General features: G+C 40.5%; 1 protein-coding gene across 2 annotated transcripts in view; it reads right to left on the bottom strand.

Annotated features, from left to right (window-relative positions):
* ttc28 (tetratricopeptide repeat domain 28) overlaps positions 1–23,308 on the bottom strand; it is a 124,099-nt gene that overhangs the window by 9,339 nt on the left and 91,452 nt on the right. For both annotated transcript variants that reach the window (XM_042509420.2, XM_088070674.1), the window contains exons 9-25: positions 18,795–18,991; positions 18,558–18,711; positions 17,598–17,769; positions 17,133–17,301; positions 16,881–17,041; positions 15,257–15,745; positions 12,995–13,187; positions 12,762–12,842; positions 12,059–12,311; positions 9,414–9,523; positions 7,625–7,754; positions 7,194–7,421; positions 5,636–5,822; positions 3,069–3,209; positions 2,141–2,285; positions 1,875–2,054; positions 472–1,046 (exon numbers count right to left, since the gene is read on the bottom strand). In XM_042509420.2, the coding sequence (XP_042365354.2) occupies positions 472–1,046; positions 1,875–2,054; positions 2,141–2,285; positions 3,069–3,209; positions 5,636–5,822; positions 7,194–7,421; positions 7,625–7,754; positions 9,414–9,523; positions 12,059–12,311; positions 12,762–12,842; positions 12,995–13,187; positions 15,257–15,745; positions 16,881–17,041; positions 17,133–17,301; positions 17,598–17,769; positions 18,558–18,711; positions 18,795–18,991 (3,565 nt within the window). The remainder of the gene's footprint in view (positions 1–471; positions 1,047–1,874; positions 2,055–2,140; positions 2,286–3,068; positions 3,210–5,635; positions 5,823–7,193; positions 7,422–7,624; positions 7,755–9,413; positions 9,524–12,058; positions 12,312–12,761; positions 12,843–12,994; positions 13,188–15,256; positions 15,746–16,880; positions 17,042–17,132; positions 17,302–17,597; positions 17,770–18,557; positions 18,712–18,794; positions 18,992–23,308) is intronic.

Genomic DNA, 23,308 nt, shown 5'->3' with positions numbered 1-23,308 from the left:
GACGTTTCTGTGATTTTGAGACCTTTTTAGGATATCAGATCATTTCTCAGATTTTAGGGCGTTTCTAGGATTTTAGGAAATTTGTCCAATTTATGGACATTTCTCAGATTTTAGGATATTTTTTTGATTTTCGGTCATTTCTAGGATTTTGGGTTGTTTTCTGGATTTATGAACATTTCTCAGATTTTTTGACATTCCTTAGACTTGTGGACATTTTTAGGATTTTAGGACATTTAGCACATTATCTAGGCCCTCTGTTGGCGGTGTGGCGGATCCTCCTCTCGCTCTTTTACGCACTCTGACACCTTATGGATACTTAAAGTACAAAACCATTTTCCAGTACGAATCACTTTATTTTTATTATTAATTATAAAATGGTTGGGGGGTCACCATGGCAACCTATCAGGGGCCAGATTTGGTCCACGGGCCGTGAGTTGAGTATCACTGGTTTAATGTGTGTAAAAGTCGTACCTCAGAACCACCAGTTTGACGGTGAGGCACAGGTCCAGTATATCCGCGGCGGTGAGGAGGAAGTCGTGAAGCGGCGGGCTGTCACACACACTCTCCACGTCACACACACTCTCCCCGTCCTCGCTTGTCTCATCTGTCCCTCTCAGTCTCTCCGGGCTGCTGTGACTTTTTGTAAACAAACTCTTCGTCTTTCCGTCCTGAGCCGAAGCCTCCCCCGAGGTCGACCCGCCACACGGTGACTTCTCCCTGGGTCGGCCGGCCGCCCCCTCCCCTGCAGCGTGCTCCTGGCTGGGGGCGAGAACCAGAGCGGCGAGCTTCCAGGACACGTGCGTCGCAAAGTGAACGCACTCCGCCTGACTCAGAGCCGCCAGCACGCGCTCCTTTGTGGCGTTAGCTCCAGTGAGGGGGTGACATCCCAGCTGCTCCCCCAGCCACAGAGCCTCATCCTGGGCCGAAGGTAGGGGGCCCCACAGCCAGCGGTCCATCACAGAGGAGGGCAGGCGAGGGGCCCCGACCACCGCCGCCACTGAGCCTCCGTCTGAGCAATGAAGGGGACCGCCACGGCGAGGATGAGTCTGTGGGGCAAACACAGGAGAATTCACTGATTTAACAAAGAAAAAAAATTATCAATTTACAGAAATAACTAGAAAATAAAAAGACCAATTCAGTGTTTAAGATAAATATAGGGTTCAACATTTTTACCAATAAATTTCCATGACTTCTCCAGGACTTTAAGGCAAATCTTCAAGACCGTTCATACTGCTTATCAGTTATTTTTCAATACTAAATTATACCTTTTAAAAGTATGTATTTTTAAAAAAAATAATAATTACATAACAGGACTAGAAATATATAATATGTAAAATATGTAATATATGTATAAATATTTAAATATAACTAAGGAAGTCTTTGTTATTTCACTATATTGTGGTGCAAGAAAGCATGTCGTACAACTTTAAATGGCTGTGTTTGTATTTATTTTACCGCTGACATTTTGGGGGGCACGTACTTTTTTCTTTAAAAATTCAATTGTTAAAGAAAAAAAATTGCCATTTTTTCCTGTATATTTTTTTCGATTAAAAAAAAAATGACAATTTTTTTGTTAAAAATTGCGGCAATTGAAACATTTTTTGTTTTTATTTTTCATTTAAAAAATTTTGGCACTGGTTTATGAAATCATTTCGGTGAGTTTTTGCCCGCAGGTTTGGATGGCGTGTTTTCTTCATAAATAAAACCATTTATCACAGCCAGAAACTGTAAAAACAGAAATTATTGTTGGATTTTCAAATTTCCTACAGTCCTTGGACACATCATGTGTTATTATACAGGTTTATAAAACAAAACTCAATTTTCATGACCACTCAAACCCTGTAAATATCTTTTTAAAGATACGATTCACCTACCCTGACGACTGCTCCCAGGCTGCCTAAAGAGGGAACGGAGATGAGGCTGAAGCGTTCGTAAAGGTACTCGTTAGAGGAGCTGCCTTTGAGCAACGCAAACGGGATCAGGTACAATTCCCCCTCCAGCACCAATACCAGCTGCCTGTGTCGGCCCACAGGTCCACTGCTGTGCATCAGGCCCTGCAGGGACAAACGGGGCAGAGAGATTCGGTTTAATATAAATATAACAACTGACACATAAATATGCAGCCTAATAAAGTACACACCCCCTCCATCGGTGCGATGAGTAAGTCATAAAGAGCTCGCAGAGGAGGTTTGCTGATGTTACTCTGCCGAAAAGGAGGAGAGGACAAACTGTCCTTCACTGGAGACACTGTGGCGCTGTAAAGACTTGTCATGCTCTGACAGCTTCTGTTTATCACACACAGCACACACACACATACACACAATTACAATGTTAGAAAGCAATGAAATAACAAGAGTCATTACAAAACACTGATAAATACAGCAACATCAACATGATGAATCCTACTGTATTCCTGTAAAATCTGTATTGTGTAGTAAATAAGATATAAAATATACACATAAAATAAAATGTATTTAAATAATATAAATATAAATACGTAATAAAAAGTAAGTGATAAAATATGAAAAAGTAATAAAAAGTATATAACTAATATAAAAAGTATGTAAATGAGATTAAAAATTGCACATTAATATAAATACTACATGTATAACTTAAAAAGTATATACATAAGAAAAAAAATGTATAAATAAGATAAAAAGTAAATAAATAAGATTTAAAAATTACAAATAAACTAAAAAGTTTTTAAAAAATCTAAACAATTAAAAAAGTATATAAATATGAAAAAAAGTTTGAAAAATTAGACAAAAATATACAGTATAAATCATACAAAAAATACCACAAAATCATATATATGCATATAAACATGCACACAGAGATATTTATAAATAAATTTTTTAAAAAGTAGAAATGAAATAAAAAAGTAGAAAACGGATACAATTATGTAAATAAAAGTATATAAATAGGAAAAAAGAGAATACAAATAAGATCTAAAGCATATTGATACGTTGTGTAAAAATAAAATAAAACTGACAGATTGACTGACATTGTTGTCCATAGTGTCGGGCCACGATCTATAACTGAATCAAACCTAAAAACCAAAGCCCGACCTGTTAAAGAGGTTGTTCCTGGACACCATGCGGAGGTAGCCTGTGGGGTCGGTGGCTGAGGTCAGTTTGTTGTTCAGCTCCTCAAACTGCTGCTCCAACAGATCTCCAGCTTCACTCTCCGTCTCACTGCTCGAGCACACTCTGCGAGCGCAGAAACACGGGCAGAAACACTGTCTTAGTACTGCAATATCACCAGTAACTCAGCAAACAATGGTGCTTTTAATCAAGAAAATCTGGCAACAAAACATTGTATTGTATTTTCTCATAATTTATTTGGGAATATGATGGAAGCTACAGCAGAAAATCGTCCAAGAAAAATTTCAGGAGGGGATGATCCAGATAAAAAAAAAGCATTCACAGAAGAGATTAAAGTCAAAAAAAGACTTGAAGGGAGCGCTCTTGGAGGCAGAGAGTTGCAGCCAGCTCACCTGCAGGCACACGTTTGAACAGTGTTTGTGTAATTACTCTCACTGCCAGAAGGGGGAGACAAAAGTTTCACACTGCAGATTTAATCACAGTGGAAAACTTTAACATTAAGTAAATGCACAAAAGCTGAGCGGATGAGTGCATTTAATCACTTGAATCAAACTTTTATTTGCAAAAAGAAAAAATAGCTTTTTTTTCTTTAAAAGACCAAAAATGTCACTTTAAATATCAGAAAATAAATATATTTGAGGATAAAACAGCATGTCGAAAGCTAGTTAACGTGCAGAGAGATGGGAATGATGCAAGTTTTTTTGCGGCGATTAATCACCGCCTTTATGTTCTGGACTGATGGCTCTGAGAATCTGCCATTAGCAGACGCCATTACTTTTTATGGGATCCTCTGGCTGCACTTCTCACAGCTCGGGGAGATTTGATTTGTGTTAAAGTAGCAGTTTGCACATGCTGGAGGGCAGTAAAGCTCCACTGGTGGGTTGGAAAACATTTTAATGCTGCATATGCGCAAATACTTTTCACGCTGTGGATGAGCGGGATTCATAATCGGCACACATAAACGAACACACGCACACACACACACACACACACACACACACACACACACACACACACACACACACACACACGCACACACACACACAGGCGACAGACACAGTGAATGGCTGCCGGCTACAGAACACCCCACTGCAGTGGTTTCCACAGAAAGTTGAGACGCATTTGCTGACACGACACATGGTAGTGATTTACAAAGTCGTCCAGCGGTGCCAGCCGAGGCCTGAAGTTGCGGGCGGGATAATTGAGTGTAAGGAAATATGGCAGCGGAGAGCGGGAGGGAAGGAAGACAGATGACATGCAGCATGTGGCTCCTCCATCTTCTTTAGCTCACTCTCCTCCCTCCGTGTTTTAATGAGTGACGACGGGCAGTAACACGACGTCTGCAGCCACACAGGCAGCTCTGTGAGGCTCCACACGCTGACTACGATGAAGCTAACATGCTGATATTTGACAGGTTTGATGTTTATCGTGTTTTCCATCTAAATTTAGAGCGTATGCATGTTAACGTTTGCTTATAGACAGTGGTGGAGAAGTATCCAGATCCTTTTCTTGAGAAAAATACTAATAACCAAATTGTAATTGCAATTAATTAGTCTTTGTTGAGTCCAAGAGCATGTTTGTGCCAAATTTGAGGAAACTTCCTCAAGGTGTTCTTGAGATATTGTGTTAACAAGAAGAGACATCACAGCGACCTTGACATTTGACCACCAATTTCTAATCAGGTCATCCTTGTCCCAAAAAAGATGTTTGTGTCCAATTACAAAACATTTCCTCAAGGTATTCGGGACATATCTCATTCATGAGAATGGGACAGATGCAAGTTCACAGTGACCTTAACTTTTTACCACTAAAATAATATCAGTTCATTATTGAGCCAAAGTGGATGTTTGTGCCAAATTTAAGAATTTCCCTTCAGGTATTTTTGAGATATTGTGTTCACAAGATTAAACAGACAACCTAGAACTGACTTTTGACAACTGAATTCTAACACAGTTCATTGGTAAGTTCAATTGGACATTTGTGCCAAATTTGAGGAAACTCACTCAAGGCCTTCTTGAGAAATTATGTTCATGAGAATGAGACAGACACAAGGTCACAGTGACATTTGAACACCAAAATCAAAGCAGTTCAGTGCTGAGCTCAGATGAACGTTTGTGCCAAAATTGAAGAAATTAGGTCACGGTGACCTTTGAACGCCAAAATCAAATCAGTTCAATGCTGAGCTCGGATGAACGTTTGTGCCAAATTTATAGAAATGAGATCACAGTGAGCTTTGTCTTCTGCCTATGACCACCAAAATCTTATCAGTTTATCTTTGAGTGGATGTTTGTGCCAAATTATAAGAAATTCTTAAGATATCACACTCACAAGAATAAGACAGACAAGAACACCATGACCTTGAACCACGACTACCGAAACCTTAACAGTTCACTGTTGAGGCTAAGTGGATGTTTGTGCCAATTTTTTAAGTATATCCCTCAAGGCATTCTTGAGATATTGCATTCACAATAACACAACAAACAGGCGGACAACCTAGAAACGTAAAAAACGTTAAAAGAAACAGTAAAAACCTGCTGTAATGGCTGTCCACTCCCAGAGCCTCTCTAGCGTTGCTGATGTACTGCTCCAGAGACAGAGGACCTCCTCCTGCTCCTGCTCCTCCTCCTCCACTCTGCGGGCTCCCACGTCCACCTCCACCATCCTGGAACTCCTCCACTCCGGCCTCTCCGAGATACACCTCGTTAAACTTGACAATACCTGTAAAAACACGAGTGAATTAGTGTACGCCGTGGTGTGTATTCAGTGTATTTAATGTGTTAATTTGCCTGCAGTTAGAGTGAAATACACAGTTTGTAACTGCAAAATAACTCCACTTTAACGCTGCTGGTGCAGCTCTGTCAGACACAGTCTGCATACAAACTCGGCATGCAGGGCAGATTTTGGGATGTATATTAATTATTTACAAGGCTAAAAGTCCAAAGCCAGAGCAGCGAGTGGATTTTTGAAGCTGCAGTTTGTTGCAGATCCCAAATATAAAAGTGTCCAGGCTACAAATACAGAGCTCCCTTGAGGTCTGAAAAAAAGTGATAGAAAAAGGTTTATTCCCTTAATGCTTTTTGTAAGGTATATTTCTTATTTGAAAAATGTGTTTTTCGGAAGAAGTCCTAATTCAGAGTACCGTAAAACTCCAGCTAATAGTCCAGGCTATTATTTGCTTGAATAATTGACCTCATCAGGCTCATATTTGGGACAGGCGTCTATATGGGACTAATTCCTTAATTAATTCCTTTCATACAAAAGTGTCTCTTAGCAAAGATGGTAAATATGATTGTTTAGTCAACCCTTTAAAACCTGGGGAAATTAACTTTATCTATTTATTTATTTAATAAATAAATAAATATTGAAAAATATGGAAAGAAGGTGATGAGCGACAGAAGAAGAAATGATCCAAGTACAAGAAAATTAACCGAAACTTTGCAAAAAAGGTCTAAACAGAGAGGGCTAGAGAGAGAAAGTTTTGAAAAAAAATCCAAAGCAATAAATGTTTTAAATATAAACATCAATGGTTGGAGAAATCCAAAATCATGTCAAGATTAAAAGGATAGTTTTTTTTATTTATTTTGATTTTATTTGATTTATGTCAAACATGTAAAACAAGAAAATTACATGAAAGAGTGCTTAAATATTTTTATATATGATATATAATAATTCTGTATCACAATTTTAAATATAGAACTATGATCATTTTAAATATATTTTTTTAGACATTTCTCCTTCGATTTAAAAAAAAAAATTTCTAAATCCACTAGCATTTCTTACCATGTTGCTCACTGACTTTTTCCCCATATTTTTGAAAGAAATCACACGAACTTGCTCGGGGTTGAAAGATTCAAATAAATGTGAAAAGTGTCTGAAAGCAGCACAAAAAAAGTGACGTCCATCCGGGATTTCAAAGAGTTAAAAGGAGGTGTAAATTTGATATTTCCCCGAGAAAATTCAAGTTTTTCCCTTTTTACTAAATAAAAAAGCCAGGCAGCACTTTTTTTTAAAAAATAGGTGTTTTTCCTAAAATTATTGGGTTTTTTTTAGTATTTGTGTGTGTGTGTGTGTGTGTGTGTGTGTGTGTACCTGTCCCTGGAGATATCAGCCAGCTGTACAGGAAGCCTCCGGCCAAAGAGTAGTAGAGGACCATGGCCCTCTGACCGTTGACCGTCTCCAGGATGTGCTCCACCGTCACCGGGATGTAAGGGTCAGCGCTCGCCGCCTGCTGGCTCCCTTTCTGGCGTTCCACCAGAAGGTCAGCGAAGGCACGCGTTCGCCCTCTCTCTGCTATGGCCAGAGCCTCATCGTGCCGCCCTGAGTCACAACACGGGAGATAAATCATGAGGAACAGAGGAGCAGAAGGTCTGGATTATCACTCAGACTTCAGGTGAGAATTTGTGAATTTGTGCGTCGCTAACAGGCGCACAGAGAGACAGAGTGTGAAGGAGAGGTGAGAACGCCGCCCAGACAAAGTGATTCACACTGACAACAAGAGGAGAGACGGTTTGTTCATTCACCGAGGCTGACGAGGACTCTCTGGAGAGCCTGGTACGAGCTGGTCTGCAGGTCAAACAGGGTGAGCTTGTAATCGGTGCTGTGCTGCGTCTCGTGCCGAATCGTCTCGAATAACACGGACGCTCTGTACAACTGAAACACACAAACATCACAGTGATACTTAAACACATAAAACTGCAAAAAAAAACAGTTGCATGAAGAGCTAAATATACATATATGTCAAGTGTAAACAAACATTATTTTAAAGCTGATATTTCAAACCTGAAAGAGAGTGTTGTAACATTATTTACCACCAGGGGGCAGTACAGAAACATCAGGAATCAGGATGCTCTTCTCTCCATCAAACTGGGAACTCAATCAGTCTATCCAGTAAACCATAACTTTACCGAACATCTGAAAGAGTCTCTCTGAGATCGAGGTACAATAGAAATAAATATCACTTAAAGCACATAAACATTTATAAGGTTCAACACAGTCTGTGAGCCTGCACACCTGAGCTGCATGGAGTTCAAAATAAAACGACATGAATAAATGACATAAAACACCAGTGGTGTAAAGTTGTAAAAAGGTTACTAATAAATCTAACAACTAGAGAGAAAAGCCAAACACAGACTCATGTTGGCTTTAAAAGTACTATAATATACTTGGTTGGAAGAGTCCACACCACAACTACAACGACAAGACTGGCAAATATAGCGTAGTATACTAATATCTATAGTGTTGGAAATACTTAAGAGTGATTTCATGAACGCTCACGTCGTTACTGTTGTGGTCATCCTTTTTATCGTTGGTGTGGGTCGCCCTAAACTTTACTTTACTTTGACTTTCTTTACTTCGGTCTGAGTACTTCTTAATTAAACTGGTTGACCAGCGTTTTTTGTAACCAGCCTATCAAGCTGTACGTGACACGTGACCGAAGACTGAACTGATTTATGCTTTTTGCTTTTCATTTGGTTCATTTCGTGGATTTGGTTTCAATTTTTGTGCAGCAGGGGCTGGCTCAATTTGCGGCAGCGGCACCTAACTGTGGCACCTCGTATGGCAGCCCCAGATGCCGCAGCTAGGTGCCGCTAGCAGTCGCAGCAGATGCCACTGGTTGCTGAGACGTGCCAGGAGGTGCCAGGAGGTGCCAGGAGGTGCCGGGAGGTGCCAGTGCTTGTGCCACTGCTTGCCAGGAGGTGCCACGAGGTGCGGAGAGAGAGACATGAGAGGTAGGTGATATCATCCTCGTGTCCCCTTTTCGGCGGATTTTTCCGCTGCTGCAGATAATTTTGTCACCTTGTAATATATTAGTTTTGTGAGTAGGCTATATTAAAAACCGCCAAACCGCGGTACACGCACTGGCACCTCCCGGCACCTCCGCCAAACCGCGGCACACGCACTGGCACCTCCCGGCACCTCCCGGCACGTCGGCGGCATCTGGGGGTGCCACACGAGGTGCCACAGTTAGGTGCCGCTGCCGCAAATTGAGCTTGCTGTCTCTCTTTTACAGGAAGTTCAACGGATAAACCAGCTAGAGTGTCCGTCACGAGCCGGTGGGCCCAGTTAAACCATCAAAAATGATGTGAAAACATAACTGAAGCTGGTCCAAAAAAATCTTTATTTTTTTAAGATGATTTTTTCAGGTTTTTGCCTTTATTGACAGGACAGCTTAAGCATAAAAGGGGGAGAGAGAGCCTAAACTTAACCATGCTTTTTTCAGCATCTCACCTCTGGATACAGGAAATATGCAACTTGGATGGAGTTCACACACACACACACACACACACACACACACACACACACACACACCTGGTGCTGAGCCTCCTCCAGGTTTCCTCCGGCCCACAGAGACAGGCCGAGGCGGTGGCGTATCTTCGCTTCATCTTCTCTCCGCCCTAACTGCTCCGCCAGACGCAGACCTGAGGAGAGGAAGAGGAGAGGAAGAGGAGAAGAAGGAAAGATGAGACGCTCGCTCCGACATCAGAAAATCATCCCTCTGACAGCGGCGGCGCTTTGACGCTCATGACAACTGTTGGCGCACTGAAGTGAGCTGAGCCCAGGGCGCTCACATTTGCCATTCTCCCTCTCTCATTGTTCCCTTTTGTCTCCCTCTGCCCTGATCTTTCTCATCCCGCTGACTCCGATTCAAAGATCTCCTCTTGTCTCTGCGCTCCTCAGTTTGTCTCAGATATGTTTCTCCTCCCTGCTGTGCACACGCGGTCGTGGCGGCTTGTAATTAGTTCTCATTAGGCTCTCAGATTGAGCCGAATCCCATCAAACATGGAGTTTTGATTTGCGAGTCTCTGCCTGTCTCTCTCGGTCTGTCTGGCCCTGTGATGTTCTGGATCTGAGTTCCTCTCCCATCGGTTGGAGGAGGTTAATTGGAGGCGCGCATGAGAAGGTTTCCGCGGCTCTGTCCTCACCTCAACTCGGAGTTAATGATCAATTAAAACCAGGAGGATCCGTGAGTGCGGTGACGAGCCGTGACCGCGTCCTACAGGCCCGATGAAGCCCGCACGAGTTCATCAATCAACACAAACACCCGTTACATAATTTTACTTTGTCTCAGCTTTCGTTTGTACGTGCTTCAGTGTATAAAAGAGAGTTAACCCTTTGAAAACTGGAGTAATATCACTTTTCTGCATTCAAACACCTTTTACACCTCCACGCAGTGACGCACGATAATGATTATTCCAACCGATACTGATAACTTCTTTTTGTCTGTTTTCATTAGGCTACTTTTAAATATATATATTTTGCAGTTTTCTTTGATCATTTATTGTGACTGATCATTGACCTTCTTCCCATGTTTTGAAAGAAATCAAGCCAATTTGCTCAGGTTTCAAAGGGTTAAATAGGGTTATTTTTGATATGGATGCAAACTAGAGCGATGTGAGTGTTTCAGAGAGAAGCGTACTTCGAAGAGAAGTTAAATCAAACAGGATTATTGACAGCGAGCCGTCTGAAGGAAACCTCTCCGCAGGGTAAACACCCCAACGCTGATCCTCTATTAGCCTGTCAGACTCATGAATACTTTTCATGCTTTCAGAAACACAACTCACAAATGTTCTCCGGCCTAAACAGCTCCGACTTTAAATAAGACGCACACACACAGACGCACATCAAAGTGTGTGCTGAGAGTGTGTGTGGCTGCAGGGGGAAGGTAAAAAACACTGTGACTAACTCCGGAGTGTGCTGATGCGTGTCAGAGACGGGCCGCTTTTGAACGCGGAGGAGACGCCGGAATCAAAAGATGCATCAGACAGATGCAGCATCACGATTCAGGTGGGAGTGAAGTCCGTTATATAACGGCGTGATGTTCGTAGTGCTGAGGATGTGTCGTATTTATCAGTTCATTGTCTTCATGTGGTCATATGACACTGTTACTGTTACATGATATGTCATTAACCTTTAGGCTTTAATATCACAGACAAGATCAAGCTTTAAAAAATATTACACATTAATATTATTTTTCATTCAACAAGTTCATTTTTTAACCAACATCAGTCCTAATCATAAATATCAAATATTAATTAATTTTTCAGAATTTTAATTTTTTTTTTATTGTGACAGTGCACCTAGTGGAAGTAGTATGTGTTTTCTCCATATGCCAAATATGGTTTAATTAAAATAAATAAATAAATAAATAAAATAAATAAAAGACGTAATCAGGTGGAAAATAGTACAAATGAGTCAAAAGCCCAGAATGACACCCAGAAATAATACAAGTCATGTTTTTCTGCTCTGATGGCTGTGGGATCAAAAATGTCAGTTTGAATGGGTTTCAATGGAGCATTTTTCGACCTTAACAGTCTGAATGTAACTATTTAGTTTCCACAGCGTATTTTAGACTTTTTGTAGGAGCTGAGCTGCAAATTCAAAGATCAAACAAAAATACACAATCTGGATAAAATGTATGCCACATGCATGAACACACACACAATTATCAAAAATTGAAGAATGAAAAGCGCGTAAAATGCACCAGCAGGGTTCATATTGTTCTAATGGCCAAATTCAACATGTTCTTGTTTTGACTGTTTAGAAGTTGGATTTTTGGTGTTTTCAAATCATCTGCTTTGCTAAAAACACTGGAGAACCAAAGAAGTCAACTTTCAGGATGTTAGACTTGAAGCCGAGGAAAAGTTTTGGTTATTTCACTTCACAGATTTCTGATTTCTGTTTTTTCCCTGTGCTCATCTCACTGGCTTGAAGTGGGCAAATTAAGCATATCAGCTGAGATGCCTTTTAATAAAAAATGCATAAAGATATTCCTTTTACTTACTTGATTGCTTATTTAGCCATGGCTAACTTATTTTGTACAAAAACACCGAAACCAAGTTTTAATTTAACATCAGACTCTTGTCACGATCTCTCAATGCTTATTATTTTGACCAGATGAAAACAAAATGTTATTTGTTGTTTTAATATCTGCTGGTAAGCAGTTTGTTTCTTACCTTCCTGCAGGTACATCACAGCCTGTGCATAGTTTTGCAGTGCATGGTGTGTCCTCCCCAGGCTCCCGTAGGCCAGAGTTTTAGCTATCAGGTCGTTGGTCTGAGCCGCCACACTCAGGTGCTGCTCCTGGAAGACCACGGCACGCTCGAACTTCCCGAGAGCTTCGTAGGTCAGCCCGAGGTTTCCGTAGGCTCGGCCCTGACTCCTCACACAGCCCGTCTGCTCTGCGATCTCCAGAGCGCGCTGGTGCCACTGCAGCAGGACAGAGGGGTTAGTTAAAGCGTAACTTTGGACCGTATTTGATGTAAGAGCATAATGGCGACAACCACGAAAACGTGGCGTGGCTGAAATAAATCCCTAATACACCCAGTTACACGTAAAAATATGCTGCCTCTATATATTGTCATTGCTGTTTGTTTAAATGGACTCTGAACAAAAAGGTTTATCTGTGGAGGGATTATTTCCATATACACCAAAAATAACAATCTGAGCCCGTCAGTCAACTTTTAGTGGACGTAAATTGATGGTGCTAACTTTCCTGTCGTTGGCTGTTTTGCAGCAACAATTTGTTTGTAATTTTCTTGTTAAATGTAACTTGAAACTTTTCCCCATGTTTTTGCAAGAAATAAAGCCAATCTGCTGAGGTTTCAAAGAGTTAAATTATGTTTAGGAAACACTGGTGTATTACAAATCTGCACAAACCTGAAGCGCCGTCTCGTTGTCTGCCATCAGCTGATAAACGCCTCCAAGTGCATCGCTTGCCTCTGCTTCCAGGGATTTATCCTGACAGTTAAAGCAGGATTTAATAAGATTTTCTTTGCATAATGTACTTTTTCATTACAAAAAAAGAAGAACAATCGTTTGTCACATTCAACAGGGCAAGAAGAGAGAAAACGGTAGCTGAAACAAGAACTGTTTTGCAGGTAAAGCCTTACCCCCGCCGTGCGTGCAATGTTCAGCTGATGTTCCAGGCAGGACAGGGACTGCTCGTAGTTGCCCAGCTGGCTGTGTAAGGTGCCCAGCTCCCCGTACGCCTGAGCCTTACCTCCACCCTCACCGCCCAGCTCATGGGCGACCACAAGCCGCTTCTCGAAGCACACCAACGCCTGCTGGAGACTCCCCATTGACCTAAAGAGAGCAAAGGGAAAAGAAAACAAGTGATCATCTATTTCTTAAAAAGCAGTGTACTTGTAGTTTTTAACGAGAATTACCGCCTCGTGGTTGTATGTCTTACGAACCTCTAAAGCTGCAGTTACAGTTTACATCCATGTCTGTCTAGACTCATACGTAGCGATGGCAGTTGGTGATTTCATAGCTGACTTTTGACATTTTGGATATAAAATGTCATCATTTTATCATTTCGTCATCATTTTTTTGTTATAATTAGTGTATTCTTGAGTTATGGCCAAAACATGTTTTGTAGGACCACGGTGACCTTTGACCACCAAATTATGATCAGTTCTTTGTTGAGTCTAACTGGATATTTGTGCCAAAGGTCACAATGACCTTTACCTTTGACCATCAAAATCAAATCAGTTCATCGATGAGTCCAAAAAGTTGTTTGTGCCAAATTTCTAGGATTTCCCCCAAGGCATTCTTAAGATTTTGCATTTACAAGAATGGGACAGAGGGACAAACGGAGGGACAGACTTTAGTTCAGGCAAAACATACGAAAACATAATGCCTCAGGCCACAGCTGTCGTCAGCATTAAGGCATAAAAAAATACATCCTTCTGGATTTTCCGCGACGACAGACCTCTTTTTTTCCAAAGAGACCCAAATGGCCAATTTATGAAAACAAACATTAAAGCAAAGAAGTTAATAATTTAGATTCTGGTTGTAAAAACAGTTCAGGATCCTCAGAGAAAAAGGAAAAGAAGATCTACAAAGGCTGTGTTCATTGAGATAAATCAGTGACTCTGTTCTCCTCATTTCCATCTCATTCACGCCCCAGAGAGCAGAAACAGATGGATAAAGGAAACCCATCGTTAAGCCTCGTTCCTCTTCTGTCAGTGAACATTACTCGTACGGTTTCTTATGTGGATACACTCTCTGAGAAGAACCGAGGGAGCTCCCACCACCACTGCTGCTTGTTACTGTTATTAAATTATGATTATTTTCATTTTTATCATGACTTTAATTTAAAATGTGTACGCTCGAGGCAAGAAAATCTCAGTTTTCTTGCATAAATGCTGCTCTGTATTAGAAAGGCATATCCAAACTAATGGGAGAGAACGGAAAATAAATATATACATGACATAAATATTAATACAAACGGAAACTAAAGTCTTTGGCTGCAGGTACAGTTACAGCATCAAGACACCTTTGATGGACTAAATTAAGAAATGCATGATGCAGATTTGCTCACATGGCATGTCCTCCTTGTTTGTTTTATTTTAGCCTGTAACGGAGTGTATAATCCAGTTTCCATGTTCAGCATTAATTTCAAAAAGCTGTAATTTATGTAAATCATGCGCTTCCTCCAACTCAAGACAGACTGGGTACAGTCTCAAAAGAAATGCAGAGGAGAATTAAAAATACAAATTAAATTAGTTTGACTCTTATTTGCTTTCTTTCCAAGAGTTAGACAAAAAGATCGAAACCACTTTCACGCCTGTATAATAAAAATGAAGCTACAGAAATGGTGGCTGGATATTTTAACTTGACATAAAAGACTGGAAAAAGAGGAAAACAGCTATGCTTTATCTAATTTATTTAATTTGAACAAAAATTTGTGAATGGATTACTTAAGACCTACTAGGCACAGGCCCAGGAACCCAACTGTCAGGCGTCCCCTGGCCTGACAAAAACTACAACAAAGACATAGAAAACAGCTGCAAATCAGCAAAAAGAGACTCACAAAGGCTACAAGAAAGGGCAAAACAACCACAAAGAGACACAACACACATACGAAGAGATGCAAAGCCACTGTAAAGAGACTCAAAATAACTACAAAGAAACACAAAATGACTACAAAGAGACATAAAGCAACTACAAATGACTCACAAAAAACAACAGAAAGAGATGCAAAACAGCTGCAAACAGACACAACTGCCATGAAAGGGTCAAATCAACCTCATAGAGACACAAAATGGCTTAAAGGAGACATAAAGCAACTACAAAGAGACTCAAAATGACTACAAAAGGCTCAAAATCAGCTGTAAGTGTATTAGGTGTACTTCTTTTGTTTTGCTTACCTGTGCGCATGGCCGAGTCCTCTGTAGGCTTTCTCCTGGTCCTGGACATGGTTGAGACTCTGAGCCACCGTCAGGTACTTCTCGTAGTACTGAATGGCCTCCTCGTAGTCTCCCAGAGCGTCGTAGCAGTCTGCCAGGTTCCCGTAGGCCCTGCCTCTGTCCAGCATGCTCTCAGTCCCACTCAGCTGCTGCAGCATGGCCAGCTGCTGCTCAAAATAGCCGATCGCCTCCTCAAACACCCCCATGTTCATTTTGGTGATGCCCATGTTCCCGTGGACCTGGGCCTCCAGACGGGCATCCCTGAGTCCCTGCGCCAGGCCCAGCTGGGCCTCGTAACACTGGAAGGTCGTAGCGTAGTCTCCCAGGGCCATGTGCACCGCTGCTAGGTGGCCGAGGGCGCGGCACTCCCCCTGCTGATCACCCAGATCCTTTCGGACGGTCAGTTCCTGGCTGTGGAAGGACAAGGCTGTATCCAACTGACGGAGCAACCTATTAGAGAAAAAGTCTGTTCATCATTTGCACATCAATTACAGAGATGCAGTAATTGTTATAAAATAATAAAATCTTAAAGGGTAAGTTTGGTACTTTCTATCCTCGACACTATTTTTCCTTGTTTTTGTGTCTAGGTGACTAATGGGAACAACTATTTTTGAAATTGGTCCAGCACTGAGAGAAAGGGCTGCAGCCAACAGGCATGAAACAGGCTGCAATGTAACCACTCAGGGCAAGCAGTTTTATTGTATGTTTTTTTTTGCAACTGACAGGCTCAGATTGCTTTAAGTGTCTGACAACATTGTAGAAAAGATCCCTACAGAGACAGACTTTTTAGTTAAAGAAGCATTTCACTGATATAAAGAGGGACCTTACAATAAACTGGTCTGTCTCTGCAGGAGAAAGAAGCAAATACTTTTTAAATCTGTTGCTACGTGACTAGAGAAAACTCAAAAAATGACTTGTATTTGCTCAAAAAAAAAAAAAAACCTACACGTACCATGATGCATCATGGTGGGTGACGTAATGCAACCTCGACCATTTGACACAATTGTGGCTGGCTGGATCTCATATTACAGTAAAACTAAAAGATGTTTCTGAAAACATTTTAGGTGAGAAATAGACAACACAGTGACAACCTTGATTAACATCTCTGTAAGAATCCTTTCCATAATGTTTTCAGACACTGAAAATTACAATCTGAGCCTGTCAGCGGCGAAAACAAGCACTTTAAGTGGACGTAAATTGGCGGTACTTGGTCGCCCTGAGTGACTACATTGCAGCCTGTTTTGTGGAAAAACGGTTGCAGTGCTCTCTCTCACTGTTGGACAAGTTTAAAAAATTGTTGTTCCATAAGTCACTTTGACACAAAAACACAAGAAAATAGGGTCCAAGTTGAAAAATACCAAACTTAACCTTTAAGTCTCAGGCTCCATCCAACAACAATTAAATATTTATAGTAAATAAAAAGAAGACAAGTAAACCCAACATGAGCAGATAAACACAAAACTGTGCAAATTCAAACAAAGGATAAAACCTAAATACAACATAAAGTGCAGAAATTAGACAGTAATTGCAAATGAACAGTACGTGCAGGAGCTCACAGTGTAAAAATCTCTGTCGACTTTACTACCTGTGAACCGAGCCGAGTGCAGAGTAGGCGTCGGCCTCCATCTTCTGGTCGTTGACCTTCTGAGCCAGACTTAACTGCTGCTGGTAGAACCTCACGGCTCCCGGAAGATCACCCCGACACACACACACATCGCCCAGGTTCCCAAAGGCCCTGAACACCGCCTGCCGACAAACACGAGCACACGATTAACCACCACTCCCCGAGTAAAGGACCATGCAGTTAGTGAACTCGGCGGCGGCAGCAGGAGGCGACCTGCGTGTTATCCAGAGCTTGTGCCAGAGAAAGCAGGTATCTCTGACACTCCTCGGCTTTCTTGTGCTCCCCCAGTGCTTTGTGGGCCAGACCCAGATTACAGTACGCTTTGGCCTGGGCGAGTTTGTCCTGGAGGTCCTTCGCCAGAGCCAGGTCCTGCTCATAATACCTGGGACGATGATGAAAAGTGCAAATCAAGACAAAAAAAGATAATACAAACTAGAAAAACATGAAGTAAACATTTCATTAACACAACAAGCAACACATAAGAATATAAATTTACATGCACATCCATTTGTTATAGTACTTTACTTATGTTTACAAACAATTTAAATTACATCTGCAATATTACTTTTTACTTTTAAACATTATAAATAATTAGATAATCTGTATTTTATTTTCACTTATTTGATGCTCTGTTGTATTTTTTTTTTGGTGTTTTGTAAAATGAGTTTATTGTCTGACCTGACGGCGTCTCGGTACTGTCCGAGGCAGTAGTGGGCGTAGCCGAGGTTGTGGCAGACCTTCCCCTCTCCCTCCAGGTCCTGCAGACTCGGAGCCAGAGCCAGGTACTGCTGGTAGTACGGCAGCGCCTGAGCGTACTCACCTCTCCAGCTGTGGAAGTTCCCCAAGTTTGCTGCAAATCAAGAAAACGTTTATTTTAATCAATCCAGATTCCCACTCCTCTTCTGTCCTCAGTGCAGTCAGTCTTAATTCATCTATTTTAGTTTGTATTTTATTTTATCTTTTTAATTTATTCTTTATTCTGCCCCGATCGTGTTTATTTCTATTCACTCTTATTGGTATGACTTGTTGTTATTTTTGCTCTGTAATTCTTCTCTCTTATGTCTGTCCTTAGTTGGTATTATTGTTGGCTCATATCATTATGTTCTTCTGCAAGTAACCCCTCTTATTTTTGATTTGCTCTGTCTACCAAGGCACTTCATAAACTCTGTTTTTAAAGGTGCTATATAAATAAAGTTATTATTATTAATCACTGCATATCAAAATCTGTGTCCTTTGATGCCAATCTTTTAATTTTTGAGGCAGAAATGACAAGGACTGTTTATAACAGAAGAAAGACACGCTTAAAAGTAATGAATGAATAACAAAAGAGAAAAATACTTCTAAATATGATTACTGTTAATATTACTGTTGAATGTTGTTAAGACAGAAATGACAGAATGTTTAAAATACTGAATGTAATGAATAAAAAGGCCGAACAAAAGAGAAAAAATCTAAAAGAAAATATGCTGACTGTTAATACTACGGTTATTGATAAAATAACGAAAATATATTAATGTTTGATTTTTGATATTTGCCATTATAATGTACATGTGCTTAAAGAAATTGCAGCAGGGGGTCTCTGCCAGAGGCTAATGCAATTTGGGGGTCTTTGGCATGGCAAAGTTTGGGAAAGCTTGCCTAGCGCTCTGGCTTCGCTCTGCGTGTCCTGGAGCTCTCGTGCGATGGTCAGGTGGTGAAGGTAGTGCTGCAGAGCTCGGTCGTGAGCGCCCAGCGCCTGATAGGCCACAGCCAGGTTACCATGAGTGGAGGCCTGCGACGGACGATCATTCACCTGAAACACAGACACAGTTCACACTTCTGTTCTCCGCATGAGCGTCGACATGTTGCTTCTGCAGGAAGCAGCCGGGGACTCACCTCCAGGGAGATCTGCAGCTCTTGTCGGTGGTAGCGGACGGCTTGGTCGTAGATGCCGAGCGCGTGATAAGCGTTACCCATGTTTCCGTAGGCCCTCCCCTGGGCAGCGTAATCACTGAGCTCCTGGGCGAAGGACAGGTGGGCTTTGTGAAGCTTCAGGGCTGCCTCATACTCGCCCTTCATCTGGTGGATGATGCCTGACATAGAAATAAAAAAAGGGAAGACACACCTTGTTTTTTAAAAAGTGACAAAAAGGAAATGAAGATACTGTTAAACAACATATTTTAACAAGAGTTTATTTTACGAGGTCTGAGCTGAGTTGTTTTAAGGTCTTTTTTGACAAGTTCAAGTCATTTGAAAAGTCAAATCAAGTCTAATGTACTTTGTTCAGTGGCTCTGAGGGTCAAAACACAACATTTCAGAAAACACAACCAAATTTTCAAGTCAGTTGAAACAGGTTAAATGAGTCTTGAGTCTGTCAGCAGAGCAGCTTCAAAGTTTTGGGGCGATTCAAATCAAGTCTGAAGTCAATCGACACAAGTCCAAAATGTAAGTGAAGAGATACTAAAATTGGAAAATTTTCAGGTCAGATCTCATGGTCAAGTCTTCAAAGGAGTCGAGTCTCAAACAAGTCAGAAAAGTCTTCATAATTTTGACGTAAGTCTGACTTGTGTTCAAGTCTCAAGTCTGCAGTTCATTCATCATTAATGTGATCGGTAGTGAACATCAAACAGAGCTTCCTACACATGTAGGAGAAGTCATGATGAATTCCCAAAACGATGCACAGAGATATAAATACACAACAAGCAACAGAAACGTGTGTGTGTGTGTGTGTGTGTGTGTGTGTGTGTGTATATACTCTCGCGAGTCTATATAACAGTGGAACTCCATGTCGTTACACATTCACCAACAGGGGACTTAAAACCCAACAGGGGACATTTCTTTAGGTCCCAACTTGGTGATGCTCTAAATTATCCTTAAATCATGTCTTAAAGCCTCTGGTGAAATTTGTCAATATTTGCCAAGAGGGGACCTAAATGTGTGTGTGTGTGTTAATACCCATACTCAGAGCTGTCCATGCTGGTTGGAGGTGTTTGAACGACCCATTCACACATGTTCTTAATAGTCCACAACAGGGTAAATGTCCGTGCCCTGGAGTGGGCTGTTGGACATGTCTGCGCGCTGGAGTAAGGTATCGGACATGTCCACGCTGGGGCGGGCTGTTGCACATTTCACTGCACTGGAGCGGGCTATTGGACATGTCCGCCTTGGAGCGGGCTATCGCACATGTCCGCGCACTGGAGCCATCTGCCGGACATGTCCATGCGCTAGCATGAGCTATCGTACATGTCCACACTGGGGCGGGCTGTCGCACATTTCTGTGTGCTGGAGCGGGCTATCGGACATGTCCGTGCTGGAGCGGGCTGTTGGACATGTCTGCGTGCTGGAGCGGGCTGTTGGACATGTCTGCGTGCTGGAGTGGGCTGTTGGACATGTCTGTGCTGGAGCAGGCAAATACTAAAATACTTACTATTTTCCTCTGGGTTTACTTTTTACACTGACAGATTGATAATTGCAGTTGGTCTGGTATATATAGCCTATAGCATGTATATATATATATATATATATACAGTGAATCCTGACAGTCCCCTGTTGGGATGATGTGTGTGTGTGTGTGTGTGCATGTGAACATATAAGTTCTGATGAAGATAAAGAGTGCAGAGCAGTAAATAATTAAAAAGCTACAGTGTGAAAACTCAACAAATCTAATAAAATCTGCTGCTGTGGATCTTCAACATGCAGATGCAGAGATGCGTCTCCTCTCTTTTGGGGAAAAGAGACTGGAAACTGTACGTCCCAGTGGCCTGCCCAACTTTTTATGTGCTATGATCCCAGCTGTCAACAACCCAGTTTACAGAGTTTACACACAGTGGAAGACAGAATATAAGAAAAAAGCCAGAGAGGAGACGGTATAACAACGCAGAGGAGTTATTGTTGCTGCACAGCCACACAACCAGGTGACAGAAAAGACTCTAAAATGCACAAATCTTAAACCTGTCTGTGTACAACTTTAACTAAAATTGTGCTTAGCTGTACACAATGTAAATAAATCAATACATAAAAAATAGAATAAAATAAAAATTATATTAAAAATAAATTAAAATGTCGACAACCTGGTTTCAATTTGACATATGAAGAAATCCTAAAACCTGTATGCTAAATACGTGTTATCACTGCTAAAAAGAGACAGAGGAGGACAGATGAGAGGGAGGTTAGGAGAGGGGACACAGGGACACGGGAGGTGTCCAGGCACCAGATGGAAACGGTGATATGTGGCTTTCACTGTGTGTGTAGACAGAGACAGAGAGAGACTGAGTCTGTGGCACATTTCCAGCTCGGTCCTACTATCATGATTTACTGTTTTCTTCATGTAAAAAAGAAATAAAAATAGAAATTCAAATTCAAAACTACCATGACTATGTCTGGTGATATCCTACTATTTTCTTCACCTACAAAAAATAAAGAATAAAAATTATAAAAACAAAAATTCACGACTACGATGACTATGTCTAGTGATATTCATTTTCTTCATTTCAAATAAATAAACAAAAACAAAAAATTCAAACCAACAATAAATGTACCTATTAACAGGTATTATGTGTATTTATTTTTCCTCTGTGCCATAGAGCTCAATCATTAATAATAGAAAAAATGTATGAATATGCCACTGAAAATAGTCCCCAACAAACAAACATCCTCCTGTTTGATAAACACTACGGTGACCAGCTGCTTTGGGAAATTATGTTGGCTATTTTCTTTCAAAATGAAACTTTATGTTTTTGGTAGGAACCAGCGGGCTTGGAGATGAGACGCACAGACAAGAGACGGACAAACGATTGATTTAAACAAAAAACACAGGCTAACAATGTTAGCCTTAAGCATGGTGGTTCCTTTGTGTAAAACTTGATCATTGTGAAATTGTCTTGTTTCCACACACACAGTTAGCCACATATCAACATTTGATCAAGTATTTGCATATAAAATCCTAAAATCCTCTTTGTGCTGCACCACTATTAAGACATGGCAATAAAAAAGAACTGCACAACAACATCCTGCATGTAAGTCCTCTAGCTGAGCAGCCATCCTCATACAAAACCATTATCCTTTGACTATTTATAGCATCCATATGTGCACTAATTCAATATTTCATCACCAGTGCATCTGTAAACCATCATCCCCATTAAGCCTCATGGAGGTAATCAATGATGATTCAGTTTATAGCACTCTGAAGAATTCAGAAAGCACTTCACAATAAAAAAACTGAACACAGAGACACAAAACTGATGTCGAATTTAAAACAACAAAAGCAGACTAATTAAAAGAATAATAAAATGGGGCGCACAAAAGCAATAAATTAAAATTAATAATTGCATCTTTAATTGGCGTATTATAGACGGGTGTGCGACTTCAAAAAGAAGTCAGTCACGCTCTGCGAAGCCTCAAAGAATAATGATGCATATTTCATTCTTTTTATTTTTCATTTGCAATTGTGTGTACGAGTGACATCAAGTATGCATGAAGTGCACATGTTCCCACTGCATGTTCTGGTTTTATTAACCCTTTGAAACCAAAGTAAACTGGCTTGCATTCTTTCAAAACACACGAAGAACAAAAAGGTATTGAGCAACAGAATAAGAAATCACCCAAAAAACTAGAAAATAGTTAAAAAAAAAAAAAAGTACAAGAAAATTACCTGAATTAAAAAATAAAAAAGAAACCCAAATAAATTAAAAAATAAAATAAATAAATAAAAATAAATAAATAAATAAACAAGAAGGAATGACCTTGAAAAAAGAGAAAAAAATCCGCCCTTATTTTAAATCTGTAATAGATGGACTTATGATTGATTCTGAGTCTTGAAATTTTTTTTTTTAAAATGCCAGCATTAACCCTTTGAAACCTGGGCAAATTGGCTTGATTTTTTTCAAAACATCGATGGGAGGCAATAGCAACAAAAGAAGAAATGACTCAAAAATTAGCAAGAAATTACTTATTTAAAAAATAAAAGCAATTATTAATTTTATTATTATTACTATTATTATTATTATTATATTAATCATCATCATCATCATCATAATACTACTAATCACTCCTGGAAAAGTGCTTAAAAATTACAATAATTTTGTAACACGTTTCATGTGTGTAATTATCATAATTATGAATATATATATGTTTTCTTTTTTTTATCCCCAGAAAAAAAATTCCCAGTCTTTTTAAAAAGATTATCTAAATCTACTAATTTCTTGTAATTTGTACACCATTTCTTATGAAGTTGCTAACTGACTTTATTTCTCCATGTTTTGAAATAACTTGCACCAATTTGCTCAGATTTCAGAGGGTTAAATACTTGTAAACGATGTTTGAAAGCAGTAAAGGGATGTCGCTCCAGGTTTGAAAGAGTTAACAACATGATTTTTATGCACACATCTTTGCTCCTGAAGTCAGCCCGCGTT

Source organism: Plectropomus leopardus, chromosome 20 (assembly GCF_026936395.1).
Source record: "Plectropomus leopardus strain MGB_pleo_1.0 chromosome 20, ASM2693639v1, whole genome shotgun sequence".
In the NCBI taxonomy this organism is placed as follows: Eukaryota; Metazoa; Chordata; class Actinopteri; order Perciformes; family Serranidae; genus Plectropomus; species Plectropomus leopardus.
Note: the sequence above shows the minus strand (reverse complement) of the source record. Positions and strands in the feature narration are given on the sequence as shown.